The sequence below is a fragment of the Misgurnus anguillicaudatus genome, chromosome 11 (genome assembly GCF_027580225.2).
Source record: "Misgurnus anguillicaudatus chromosome 11, ASM2758022v2, whole genome shotgun sequence".
NCBI lineage: Eukaryota > Metazoa > Chordata > Actinopteri > Cypriniformes > Cobitidae > Misgurnus > Misgurnus anguillicaudatus.
In genome coordinates this window covers 32,223,250-32,237,079 of record NC_073347.2, presented here as the reverse complement: position 1 = coordinate 32,237,079, position 13,830 = coordinate 32,223,250, and the positions used below count along the sequence as shown (strand labels likewise).

At 34.8% G+C, this 13,830-nt stretch overlaps 1 protein-coding gene across 3 annotated transcripts; it reads right to left on the bottom strand.

Annotated features, from left to right (window-relative positions):
* Positions 1 to 1,286: 1,286 nt before the first annotated feature.
* Positions 1,287 to 12,014, bottom strand: khdrbs1a (KH domain containing, RNA binding, signal transduction associated 1a). Of its 3 annotated transcripts, XR_012372238.1 has the most exons (11): positions 11,700 to 12,014; positions 10,325 to 10,439; positions 9,833 to 9,956; positions 9,572 to 9,718; positions 9,243 to 9,382; positions 8,826 to 9,072; positions 8,575 to 8,648; positions 6,733 to 6,791; positions 6,267 to 6,447; positions 3,021 to 3,075; positions 1,287 to 1,434 (listed from the first exon to the last, which is right to left on the bottom strand). XR_012372238.1 is itself a non-coding variant. In XM_073873555.1 (9 exons), the coding sequence occupies exons 1-9, from the start codon at positions 11,806 to 11,808 to the stop codon at positions 6,338 to 6,340; spliced, it is 1,125 nt and encodes a 374-aa protein (XP_073729656.1). In that variant the 5' UTR covers positions 11,809 to 12,014; the 3' UTR covers positions 3,726 to 6,337. The 3 variants fall into 3 exon arrangements, 1 of the variants encoding a protein (XP_073729656.1); XR_012372237.1 differs by lacking the exons at positions 1,287 to 1,434; positions 3,021 to 3,075 and adding an exon at positions 3,726 to 3,788 and having other exon boundaries at positions 3,919 to 6,447; XM_073873555.1 differs by lacking the exons at positions 1,287 to 1,434; positions 3,021 to 3,075 and having other exon boundaries at positions 3,726 to 6,447.
* Between the last annotated feature and the right edge of the window lie 1,816 nt (positions 12,015 to 13,830).

Genomic DNA, 13,830 nt, shown 5'->3' with positions numbered 1-13,830 from the left:
ACACGCCTGGTGTATTTAAGTTAGCTGAGTATTACATTCGCAAGTCATAAGCGTGTTACAATAATATACGATTAAATAAGAATAAGTGTCAACTTGAAAAATGTTAATATTTTGAAATAAGACGGTCTTCATTACGTATGCAGCCTACAAATGCGACCCATAGAGGCTGCAGACTTCCGATTGGGAAATGCGCCCCTGTATTAAGTGAGCTGACCTCAGCTCTAGGTCCAGCTACAATAAGCAAGCAATTTTAATTTTTTACTGGGTTGTTTTTGTTTTCAGGATTTGACCCATCTTAAAACCCATCATCTTTTCTTGATTCTACAATCACAACCGTTGCTTTCATATGAGTCCCAAGCATTAGGATTAATATTAATAATAAAAACTAGGTCAATTGAGGGAGTCACTAAATTCATAAAACCTGACTGATTGGGAGTTGTTTAAAGTCAAAAACTGAAACTAAATTTTTTTGTCCTTTTTATGAAAATTGTAAACACTTCACTACACTTTGTACATTGTAATGTTCAGTCTTGTTTAATAAACACTTATGGGAGTTTTTCCAAGTCTTCATTTGTTTTTTCCTTCCCGCAAATGGTTCAATAATTACCGTACCGTGGGCATCATACCGAAATACTACCGTACCATGAATTTTTGATACCGTTACATCCCTAGCATATAACAAAGTATTGACATGAACTTTTGTTATTGACCAAATTCTTATTTCACCACAATTTACAAATAAATTCTTTAAAAATCAGACAATGTGATTTTCTGGATTTTCCTCATTTTGTCTCTTATAGTTGAAGTGTACCTATGACGAAAATTACAGGCCTCTCTCATCCTTTTAAGTGGGAGAACTTGCACAGTTGGTGGCTGACTAAATCGTATTTTGCCCCACTGTATGTGCAAGCAAATGCAACAATTAAAAGACAGTCAATGCTAATGTAAACCCTGGTTGGATAAGGATTTAAAGTTGGATATAAAGATGAAATCTACGCATTTAGCTTCAATGTTAAAACTGATAAAATAATTGCTGTCTGTAGTTCTATATGGGCTATAATGGCAATCTTTTTTTTTTAAATAATATGGGAAAAAATAACTATATGAACTAGTTAAAAATTTTGAAATATGAACTAAATTAGTTCATTTTAAAATTCGTGAACTGAACTTTGAACTAGTAGAAAGTGAACTGCCCAACACTGTAAAGCACTGTGAAATGACTGCTGCAAAAATGTATGCTGTGTAAATCTCATTTTCAGATGAAGTGTGAAAATTAATAACACAAATACAATAAAACACATGAACATTTATTGGAATCTCAAAGTGTTTGTATAAAAGAGTAGCAAAATATAAAATACAATAAAAAGTCATGTTCATAAAACACCCAACAAGGTGACGTGTCAGTCCTCTTTAATAAAAAAGGGTAACAAAAGCCTGCAACAGAAAAAAAGAATCTATAAACATTTACAGCCTATAAACATTGCATTAATTCATCTGAAATTAAAAGACAGCTTCTATTACAAAAGCATAAGTGGGATGTTTTAAAAGTCTGTTTTGAAAAGAGCATGAACACTTGCGTAATAGGACATATGAAAGTGTAAAAACAACCCCATCCTCTTCACCATTTCTCCAGCTCACATGCATGTCAACTTAAATTATAAAATCTGAATATTGCTGCAGATAGTTTTTTCTAATATAGTTAACATTTCACTTGTTAGAGCCTGAGAAAACTTTCAATATCATGCTCTTCAACACAACAACTAGTTAAAAAAAGTTAAGATTTAGGTAAAAATGCAGTAATAAATTCAATATATTTCTTGCCACTAGATGTATCAACCATTTTGAGATTAGTAGGGGTGCACAGGGCAAAAACTAACGCAGGGTTAGTTGTAACACAGACTGTTTACATTGTTGCACAAGGTTGAGCGTTTTGTTTTTTCGGCATGTTTTCATGCTGCTAAAAGACGATCTCCGGCAAATTGTTGGAAATGTATAATGTTTTTCCAGAGAGTTGATAAACGAGTGTTTTGGTGGCATGAAAGTACATTTTTTGGGTGTGTAAGATACCAAATCCAAAGCTATGTCACATTAATCACTGTCTTTTTGACTAAACATAGCATCGTTTTGAAATATGTCTGCAGCTCTTAGCAACTTTTTTGGTGGGCTTGACAATATTTTGACCCAGCAGGGTTAATTGTAACGCTGTGTTACAACTACTTGTACACATTTGTATCCATTTATAATTGAACTATTGTTAGAAAAGGGTTGGATTAATGAATACAGTGTGGATATCTGTCTATAATAGACAGATATATAAACAATATCCACTTCAAGTATTATAGACAAAATAGTATTGTAATATTTGCCTGCAAGTGTTACAACTAACCCCCTGCCTGTTATTTTAACCCCACCTATGGGGTAAGATGTAACGTTTGCACTTCTGTCACGTTTTGTGTAAATGTTCAAGTATGACAAGTACTAGAAACAAACTTCAAATGTACATTTGTAGAAGAGATGTGTGTGTTGCTTGTGTAAAAATATAATTAATCAAACTAAAAAAAATTAATGATTGAGCCAAAACCAAAAAGCGTTAGGTTGTGCCCCGCTCTCCCCGAAACCCCATATTCAGAGATCAAATCTCACTATTAGTTTGTGTCAGGTACAGCACAGGGAAAAAAACCTGGCACAGCCTAAACCTATTAGACCTGTACCAACATCTCCACACATGCCTGCAATATTTCAGTGTTAAGATTGCACAATGACATAGACATGTACAAAAAAAATAGCAATCTAAGAATGTATTACGATTTGCCAGCAGACTAAAATACATGCAGTATTTTAAATAACTATCCTTTAAAACTGTCATTTACTGAAGCTAAAGATATAAATTGGTAAAATAAATTTTATTAAGCATAGCAATTTACTTTTGTAAATGTGTGTTTAGACTTACAACTAGACTTTTCCACAGAGAAAAAAAAAGTGTTTTATAGCACACATGTCTGTTTTTATATATACTCCACCTGTTGCAGTTTTCTGGTGAACTCAGTCTGGAGACAAATCTCTCCGCGTCAGTCACTGAGCAACACAAGAAATACAGAAGTTAATAAACAGACCATAAAATCTTAAAACTAAAGGCTAAATGGGTCAATGACAAAACAAGCTTGTATAAACTTTAAAAAATATTTTGGAAAGGATGCAATCCATATTTTTGAGTCTGGAACAACCGCAAAAGCTTTGCTTTTTTTAAACAATGTTTCAGTACATTTTAATTATGTTTTTTTTAATAATAAAAAAGTCAGGTGGACAACCAATCGCCGTCCATGTGCCAAAAATCTCATAAAACTAACATTTGAGAACTATAAATAAGAAATTAAAGTACAACAATTATAGACAACCGTAGCATAGCTTTTATTATACCACAGGGCTGTTGAATGCTGCATTCTGATTGGTTGAGAAATGTTCCATGGGTGTTTATTATTTTCAATAACCGCACACCTAACCTTTAAAATGCCTTAAATTAGGCACCAGAGCAATATTTTTGGTAACTCTGATATAAGCTGAATAATTGACTCAAATCCTACAAATTATTCGAAAATAATGCATAGCCGCGGTGTAACCGCCTTGGGTGTGCATTATTTTCTTATAATTCAACATCCCGTTGTAAATTATTCCATACTTAATTTAAATAAGCTAATAATTATTTTAATCTTATTTAGTTTTATGGGTTTCTTTTCTAGGGGGCATTTGTAGCAGTTGCACCTTATGACTTTCTGGTTGCACCACCTGACCTCTGCAATAAATTTACAAATTGTGCTTTTGCCTGTAATATCAAATTCATAAATATACTTTAAATACAATAAAATTGTGCTTGATAAAATAGCATCTTTTTCTAGTTGTACATTGGTTGTACCACCTGACACAAAGTGTGAAGAACGTTTTCAATTATCCTAACTTCCCAACTACTGAACATAAAATAATGCCAATGTATCTAATAATTTTAACAGTTGTCTACAGTTGCCATTTTAATTTTGAGAATTGAGTATCTATTATTAAAAAGTACTGAAAACATTTTTAAACCAAATAGGTTTCAAGCAAAACAACAAATGTATCGAGTTATTAACGTAAATATTGCCACCAGACACAAAAATATGCATGACGCGTCATTGACCCAAATACATTGAGCTTGTTAGATATCAGGACATTTTTGTCTTTTGTACAACTAATAAAAAATAAGTTTTACTAAATTGTTTAAGAACAGTATCATTTTGACTACAAACTAATAACTATTTGATTTTTAAAACAAGATTTGTATATAATAAAAAACACATTCTACTGAATCTACCAAGCGTGGTTTTAAAAGGTTATGTTTTATTATATGTATTAGCCATATTTAGGAATATTTGTGGTTTTAACAAAATTTGACTTTGTATACAAGTAAGTGAATGAAGTGGTGCTAAGAGAGAAATTTAGGGTTGGTATTACCTTTCTGAAGCTTGCGTTACACTTTACGCCTTCTTCGCCGGTTTTGTTTTTTATTAAGCCAGCGAGAGTCGAGTAAGACTGAACTTTTGAAATGAAATCAAAAGCACGTCTCTGTGAGTCGAGCACAATATCTCACGTCGTTTCTTTTGCTTGCTCCGGGACAAATATATATGAGGACCAGAAACCTATCATTTTTTGTAACCATTTGTATGTATACATTACCTTTATTTAAGGACAACTATTTGCGCTTTTAGAGGAGACTCTTCAGGTCTTACCTCAAGATCCTTCTCATTAGAAGACAGACATGCGGAGAGTTCAATCTCTGTAACATCAGAGGGCTTTAGTGACTGATACGAGGTAGCAACAGGGTTAACGCTTTGGGAACAGGTATATAAAAACACATTGCATTTTCAAGTTTGACTTGTATTGTGTATAAATCATTGTTAGCGTTTTAAACTATTTTAAAGGGGTCATATCATAGGTTTTCCCAATTAAAATTCACTTAAATAAATTTCAAAGCATTTAAACCTGCTGTGCGTTTAGGACTTGTAAACATTCGGTTGGAAAGCTGCATTTCATTGTGAGAGATTCGCAAAACCATTAAGGTCAAATTGCTAACATTGTACACAAGCTAATTTGAAGCTTTGTTGTAAAATCAAGTTTGGAGATTTATAGTTATGCAAAGCTAAACTAATTTACAATAAATTTACAATATGACCCCTTTAATTTGCACAAAAAAATTACATATTGGGGACCAACATAAACTATTGACATTTTTGCTCTATTTGGATGTCAATTGTTCCTGTACAAGACATTTATTAAAAAAGTATAATATTTGCATGATCTACTTATTGCAAATAACTACTAATTGTATACTATTTATCAACGGTTTATACACAATATATTTTGCAAAATGAACAGTTTATGCATTAGGTAAAGTTTTCCCACCTATATGTTATGTTGAAAACGACATGCAGAATTTTGAAGCAGTTTTGATAATAACAGCAGTCAAATACAACGTTTTTAAGGCTGTAAAAGAAAACTATGCTTTATTGACAGTTTCATTAGGACACATTTTTGACAGGTTTAGTTCCCTAGTTAGCCAATTCACACAAGTTTGCTAATATTTTGCTACGAACACAAAAAAACAACAACTTTGTAATATTTGAATATTGTATGTACAGTGCTTTGAAGGGTCTGTATTTTTACCTGACTTAACTACTAATAAGCAAAACTTAAACATTTTAAACATTGATTTTGCTCATGCCAAAACAAGTACCCAATGGCATCTCGAAAATTGCTAGAATTTTGAAGTTTTCGAAAATTAAATTTGGATACTATTTATAAAGGAAACTTGGTCTCAAACCAGATGATATTGATTCATTAAATTTGTAAGCATGTTGGTTTGTACAGGAACTAGTGTTTTTGTGCATCCCTGATCTGGCAGTTTATCATTTTGCTCTAACACAAATCGCGTTTGAAACAAAGCTAAGTGAGCTAAAATTGCCAGGCATTTGTTTTGTTTTCATTTCTTTTTTTAAGCATATCAAGTTTACATACGCTAATCAGCTAATTATCTAGCATTCAGATAACCATTTTGTAGCGGAAACATTAAACCACTTTAGGAAAAACAACAATTTGAAAAACTGAAAGGCAAAGTGTTAAGCACAGGATAATCGCAAATCTAAAAATGAATGTTTACCATCCTATTTAGGAATAATTCAGAACATTAAAACGCTGCGGTAATCAAAAAAAGATACAAACAAAAAAACAACTAGAATTACTTTAGGTGGTTACAAGAGGTTAAGAGGAGAAGCTGCCCACGCAACCGCAGTGATTTCACACAGGACAGCGTTTAGTATCTCCCGCCACCGTAAGGATGGTCTCGATAAGATTTGGTCTGGCGGGCTGGCGCGGTTTTTCCTCCTCCGCTACTCCAAGCACTGCTGTCCCAATCGTCTTCGGCTACAAAAACAAACGCACATTCTTCAAGACCTCTTCATACAAGTGCAGTTCAGATAAAATTAGGCACAATGTAAACTAAGCCAAGATGACCATTTCCAAAGTGTTATCATTAGCTGCCATGTTTATGGCTCATAGGAAAAATCTCTGCGAATCATCAAATGTTTTGGTAAACAAAGTGAAGGTTTCCCGGACAGGGCTTATACTAGTTCCAGAATAAAATTATTAAATTATTGGCAATTGGCTATTATTCAATATAGTCTATTCTTTAATAAATGACAATCTTACCGTAAGACTCATAGCTCTCTTGTGCCTCTCCGTGACCGTAGTCATAGTACTCTGTGTCTCTGTAAAAGGGGAAAAACTTGTTTAGGACTGGAATTTGCTTCATAGAGAAAAAAAACTATTTATACCCTTTAAAACTTTCTAACTTGCACCTCTAAAAAAAGTGTGCTTTAGGGCTGCAACTAACGATTTTTTCACAGGCGATTAATCGGTCGATTAAGCAACTAATCGAATAAAAACACTTTTACTATGAAAACCTAACAACTAAACAAATACAAACTCACTAATATTAAAGCACAAAATTAAACCTATATTAACCAAAAGCGCTAACGAAACCCTGCTTTCGTCATTGTCCTGTCAGGGTTGCCAGATTCATGAAATAACCAGCCCAATGGCCATTCAAAACTAGTCCAAAAGCATCCCAATGACTATTCACAGCCCAAAAACCAACAACTTAAATCAAATCCAAATCTCTAACACGCAGAAAAACCATTAACCTGCAGAACCAGTTTAAAGGAATTTTCCACTTCCATAAAAAATTCCGATAATTAATTACCACCAAGTAAATCAAGACGTTTGCCTTTGATCAGTCGAGCAGAAATTAAGCAGTTTCAGAAAAACATTCCAGGATTTTCCAAAAATAAATTAACTTTATTGGACCCCAACAGTTCACAGTTTGAATGGAGTTTAAAAATGCACTTTTAGCACAACTTCAAAGGGCTCCAAACGATCCCAACTGAGGCATAATGGTTTCACCTAGCAATACGATCGTCGTTTTCGGGAAGAAAATTTTAAAACATGCACTTTTAAACCACAACTTGTCGTCTGAACTAGCCGTGTGACTGCCCAGCATGAACATACGCATTGCTTAAACATGCCAAAATTGAGAAAAAACCTGGAATGTTCTCTTCAAAAAAAAAAAAAAAAAAACTCTTCACGACTGAACGAAGAGACAAACATCTTTGATTATGTGGGGGTGATATCAGGATTTTTTTATGAAAGAGAAATAATCCTTTAAAAGTAGGCCAATTCAGAACTCTGCCAAAAGGAGGATCTGGCAACGCTGTCTTGCTTTTAACCAAGCTGGTTTCAAGGTACAATACATTCAAGCCTAAACAGTGTATTATAGCAAACATAGTTTTCTCCAATAGGGCTGGCTATTGGCAAAGGCGTCACGATACAATACATATCACGATAAATGTTCCAATACTTTCTTTTTTTTATCAAAAAGGTTTAAAAAATAGAGCAGAAATGTTTTTGTAACTTTTTAAGGCAGAGTGCTTCCACACGTCTGCCTTGAAAGCCGCAGGCGTTTTTAAATTTTCTGTCATTTTCTCACTTCGGATAACTTCTGAGTCATTGGCCGAATGTCCGTATATGACAAACAACTGGACAGCGACAACTACAGCACTGGTGGAAAAGATCGCTTGATGCACACAGAGGGATTTGATGTTTATAAAAAAACATCGATAGTAGAGATTGAAATATCGACACACTATCATAGGAAAAAATATATCACGATAGTTAGCTGTATCGATATTTTTGCACAGCCCTATTTTCCAGGTGCAATTTTTTTTTTCAAAACAGATGAATCTTTTAACCCCGTTACAAAAATTTGGGATGCTATTAAAATGTATCAACACAGTTAAAGGAAAAGCATTGTGAAAATATCGTAATTGCATTGTTACAATGGCTTATTTTACAATTGTGGGGAAAATTACAAGTGACAAACACTGATTATCACAGCCCACAAATTGCTTAGCAATAAATTTTAAGCAGTGCATATGCAGAATATTTTGCAAAAACAGGAGAAATAGAGTTGGAGATGACGACGCAAACACTTACGGTTGAGGAGCGGTCTGGCTATAGTAGTTCTCATATCCCTCGTATGACGGCTCTGCATATTGTTCTTCATATGCCTGAGAAACAAGACATGTTGAGTAATACTAACAATAAATGCATACAGTGTGACACATTTTATGCTCAAAATCCAATTCAGTTACATTTTAGAGCCAAAGCAAGTTATATAAAACCAGCCAGAGTAAACAAATATTTACAATTGGATTTGCATACAAATCCTTTCACGGCAAACTCACGTATTCCCCATAGCCTTCGGTTTTCGGTGGGTGCTGGTGGTGCTGCTGTTGGTGGGAGAGAGACTGTGCAGGTGCCATACGCTGAGCAGGTGCTGGTGGTCTCGACCGAGTGGATCCTCCTCCTCTGGTTGGTCCGGAGGGTGGAGGTCCACCTCGTCCCACAGAGGAGGAACCCCTCGATGCAGCTCCTCGCCCAGGACCGCCTCGTCCCGGAGCTCCTCCACCACGAGGAGGCATACCACGACCCCTAAAGGCCAACACAAATGGGTTAGCATTGAGTAATTGTTCAAAAACCTAATCAATCTAAAACTGCTCTTTATATTTAAGTTCAAAACTATACTGCTTTAGAATATAAATAATGTTAGCGACTACACAAATAAAATATACACTTTAATGGGTCAGATTTGGTTTTCTCACCTAGGTCCCATTGGGGGTGGTGGGCCACCTCGTCCCCTGCCTGGTGGGGCTCCTCTTCCATGTGCAGCCATATCCTGGGAGCCATTTAGATAACCTGGATCCATGAAAGGATCCTGATGCATCTCGTCAACATTATCCACCTGACATTGCATATAAATGAGATCAACTAAATTACATTTTTAAAACAAACGAACACTTTTAAATGTTTAGCAATGGGTACATTTGGATCCAGAAACCCAGCTCATAAAACAATCGAATATCTAATATTCACCGACACGTAGGAAGATTGTAATGTCAGAAACATCAGCAGCATGCGTGTTCACACTTACAGGCATGAGGAACTTCTTGACCTCATCCATCGCATGGGCCATCCTCAGGTAGCAATCAGGAATGGGAGCAAAGACCTCAATGTACACATGCAGCTCCATACCCAAATGAGCATACTTGGGATCTCCACCTTTCCTCAGCTCCTCTTCCTACAGGCACATTCACATCAACACATAATCAGATCTTTAATAATCGGGACACTTAACAGTAATTTCATGCGTGTTATTTGCATGCACATTTGATAATCAAGACTAGCCGATTACCTTGTTCTTGTCTCTCATGGATCCTTTTCCCAGAACTGAAATCTTTGCTCCTGTGTCTTCTTGGAGGCGTTTAATAGTGCTGCCCTGTGGCCCCAGAATTTTTCCTACAAAATTAAACCGAGGGAAAATACAAATTATAGTTTAGGCAAAAAACAGCTGAATGTGTTTAAACCGGTGTTAAGTGATTCAACAGCCCCTATAGCATCTCTCTTTCCATACCCATTTTGGTTAGTTTACTAAGTTGCGATTACAGTCACAAACTTTAAGCCTACTGTAGTATTAGTTTTATCATGCATAAGCTTATTGACCAAATCTGTGGAAGCTGAAAACTCCCCACATAAAGCAGGAAAACAAAAACAAGCTAGTCCGTATACAAACAGGCCTTCATTTTTTTAAGTATTAGTCACAGGACACCCCCGCCCAAAAGGCTCCACCAATGACTTTAAATGATCACCAGAGGGGGATTGTAATTATTGTAAACTTACCCGAGGGTACTGCTTCACAGGGATCAGCACTCGTTCCTTCACACGCACATTCTTTGCAGTAAACAGATCCAGATATGTCTCTGCCTCTTTTTTGGTTTCACCTTTCTGAACCCTCTCAATCTCTGTAAGATGAAAAATAAAGAAATACATTTAGTACAATTTAATAACATTCTGTTTAAATCATTAAATAAATTTCATGTGCCCTCAAACTTTCATCAAAATCTGAAAATGAATTGCAACCATTCTTTGATGATGTCAGCAAGACTGCATGGGCGGGAGCATCTGTTAACCCCGCCCACTCCGACTTTCATATTTCTGAATGAAATGCACACTTTTCTCTAATATCCAATCAATTCACAGTTGAAAACAAAAGACACGCCCACTAGATATCCAGTTCACTCGGAAATACATCACAACAAGGAAGTAAAGTCGATCACAACTTCCGGTTCACGGGGACTTTTTGGGGCATACTTCAATGCATGTTGTGTTCAAAGAATTAAACCTTCAATATTGCGAATGATTTATAATTAGTTTCTATTAACATTGTTCTAGCAAATGTATGAAAAAAAAAAATCACAAGATGACTTAAGCGTGCTAAGCTCATCTTAAGGTGGTGAACAAAGAAGTCTGAAAAACAGCTATGAGCCCTTTGTGTTTTACCGCACACGTCTATATAACCAACTTCGTGCATTTTGCTGTATTAATCTTAATGTTTAAAAGTACGTCGTTTATGATACACAATCGAATATAATATTTAAAGTTAAAACATTTTGTATTAAATTTATAACAAACTACACTGACGCTGTAAGGTTTTTAAACCGTAGACACGCCCCTCCCCCACAACCACGAGACACATGTGCACTCGTTCCTGGCCCCAAACAAAAGATTTACGTGTAAATTTATATTTAAGCCGTTTTCTAAAATAAAATGTGCTTGCACGTGAATAAAGATAATTAATTTAATTAGATTACGTTATCGTAACCAAGAAATGTAAGAGTCCTAAACCAGGCGTCCTGTGAGCGCGGCCTGCAGACATTGGCCGAGAAATATGAACTAACCGCCAAATAACCAGAGGCTCGATGCGATACATAAAATGGCTAACTTTAACCACAATTAAATACGCGATATAAAGTAATGAAATTATGCAATAAATACAACGCGCAAAAAGAACAGTGCACAATATAAATTAGGCCGCTTAGGACACAAAGGGACAGATTCGGCCTACAACAAACGCATATCATAAACGCACGTGCACTTCCATTATTATAAACATGATTGATAAAACAACGACTAAAATAATGAAATAAGCAGTAGCGACATGTAGTCTGTTGTTTTGAGTGATTTTATAGATATGTCGAAATATTTATTAAAGACGCACTTACCTGCGGTTAACAATTTCATGGAGTGAGTAAATGAAGAGTCCAAGCTGTCTTTCTCCGCCAGTAATTCGGGCAGATATTTGCTATCACCGTTCTTTCTCTTATCCTCCATTGTTGTTCGCGTTTACAGAGCTTTCGAAAAGAATCCAAGCAGTTTTTTGAGGGAAAATGAAGGAGGACAAGCGTGCTCAAGCGTTGCTGCTTCTCACGACAAAGAGATAGCGGCCTAGCGGACGTTCGCAGAGACGGAAGTGGCGTCACAGGGCGAGACTCTCGGTTAATAAAGCTGAACAGTAGGCTAGTACCAGTTTAAATAAATTAATTGCAAAAAAAATTAGTATATTGAAATAAAAAAAAGACACCTCAGTGTGCTATTTAAGATAATTATGTGATTTAAAAAAAAAAAGTTTAAAAAAATCTTATTCGGTAATCCCGCACAATAATTGGTCCATCTCTACAGCGAAGCGAAAAGTAACAAGGACCAGGTGACCACGCTATTTATCTATCGCTTTAACCGCATTCGACCAATTGCAGCAACATCCGGAATGCCCCTCCCACCCATTTAGGACGAAATGGAGAGCTTTATTGGCCAAGTAAACTGAAGGGCGTTTCTATAGTTCACATTTACACAAAGGCACTATACAGCAAAACTGTACACATAATACAAAAATAATTTCAGATACCAATCATGACTCTAGAAACATAGCTACAAATAGACCATTTAGTGCAGACCAGACACACCTGTACAGTGGGCAAACAATACAAGTCGAGAACACATTATGTACAGTAGTATTGTAATAATAATTTAGCTCCCCTTGTGATGTCAGGAGATAATACCGCCCCCTTAATCTGCACTATCCAACCATGGCACAGCCATTAAGTGTAGAGATCAGCTTACTTGCATTTTAAAGGACACCCAAAATGGCACATTTTTGCTCACACCTACAAAGTGTCAATTTTAATGTTATAACAAATTATCTAGATGGTATTTTGAGCTCAAACTTCACATATCTACTCTGGGGACACCTAAGATTTATTTTACATCTTAAAAAAGTTTTGTAAAATGTCCCTTTTACACACCGATTAAGACATCAGCTGCAGTGATATCAATAATTTGCCGGTGCATTGTCTTCTTTATTTGTTACACATACAGTTAAAAATAAATTTTTCTAGCCAAAAATATGTTTTAAATATATGCTAAATACTTTTTGTGGAAAGTTAAGCCTAGTTAAATATATTTTGGAAGTTGAAAATATATTTACTTTTAACCTTCATATATTAACAAATATTTAAAAATATATTTCAGGGGCAACAAATACATTTCTAATTTTATAACCCATACAGCAAAAAATATATTTTTCTTGGCCAAAATATAAAAGTTTTCATAAAATCTATAAACTTGAAGTATAAAATGTATAATTATGTATAAAATATAATATTATAAGTGTATTTTTGCAGTTGAAATATATTTAATTTGAACCTTTTCAAACCTGCTATGTTTACAGGTTTGTAACAAAGTTTTTATTCCAATGCAACATAAATTTAAATGCTGTAAAATATATTTCAAAATATACAAATTTTTTTAGCACATATATTTTTTGGCCTTTTTTGTATATTTTGAAATATATTTAAATTATATTTGAAATTTTTATTTTTAATATTATATAATTATATGTTTTCATATTTTTTCATTAATGTGATTCCATGTAATACTTGCTGCTTTAAATGCAATCAAGAACTCTTGTGCTTGGTTAGAAATAAACAGAGGATTGTGTCAAAAATGCCAAGAAAAGGAATACAAATGCCCACAAAATGCAAAAAAGTACGTGTGTAAGGTATATTGTAACACGATGTAATTAAGTAATCTCACACGATTATTTATTAAAACAGTTTAATTGGTTTGCTCTATTTCGGTGATGAAAATTATTCAGAACAACAACATATCAGCTCCTTAGTATTTGTATTTGTTTGCTCAAAAAAACCAAGGGCAGTTCCTAAAATTCCCCTCTGCAATTACTTTTTATTATTATTTATTATGATTTTTTAGGATTAGGGTTATCTTTTAAACGAATTTGAGGAGTGCTGGTCTGATTTTAGTCCAGACTTGATCTTGGCCCACCTTGGTTTTGGTCTT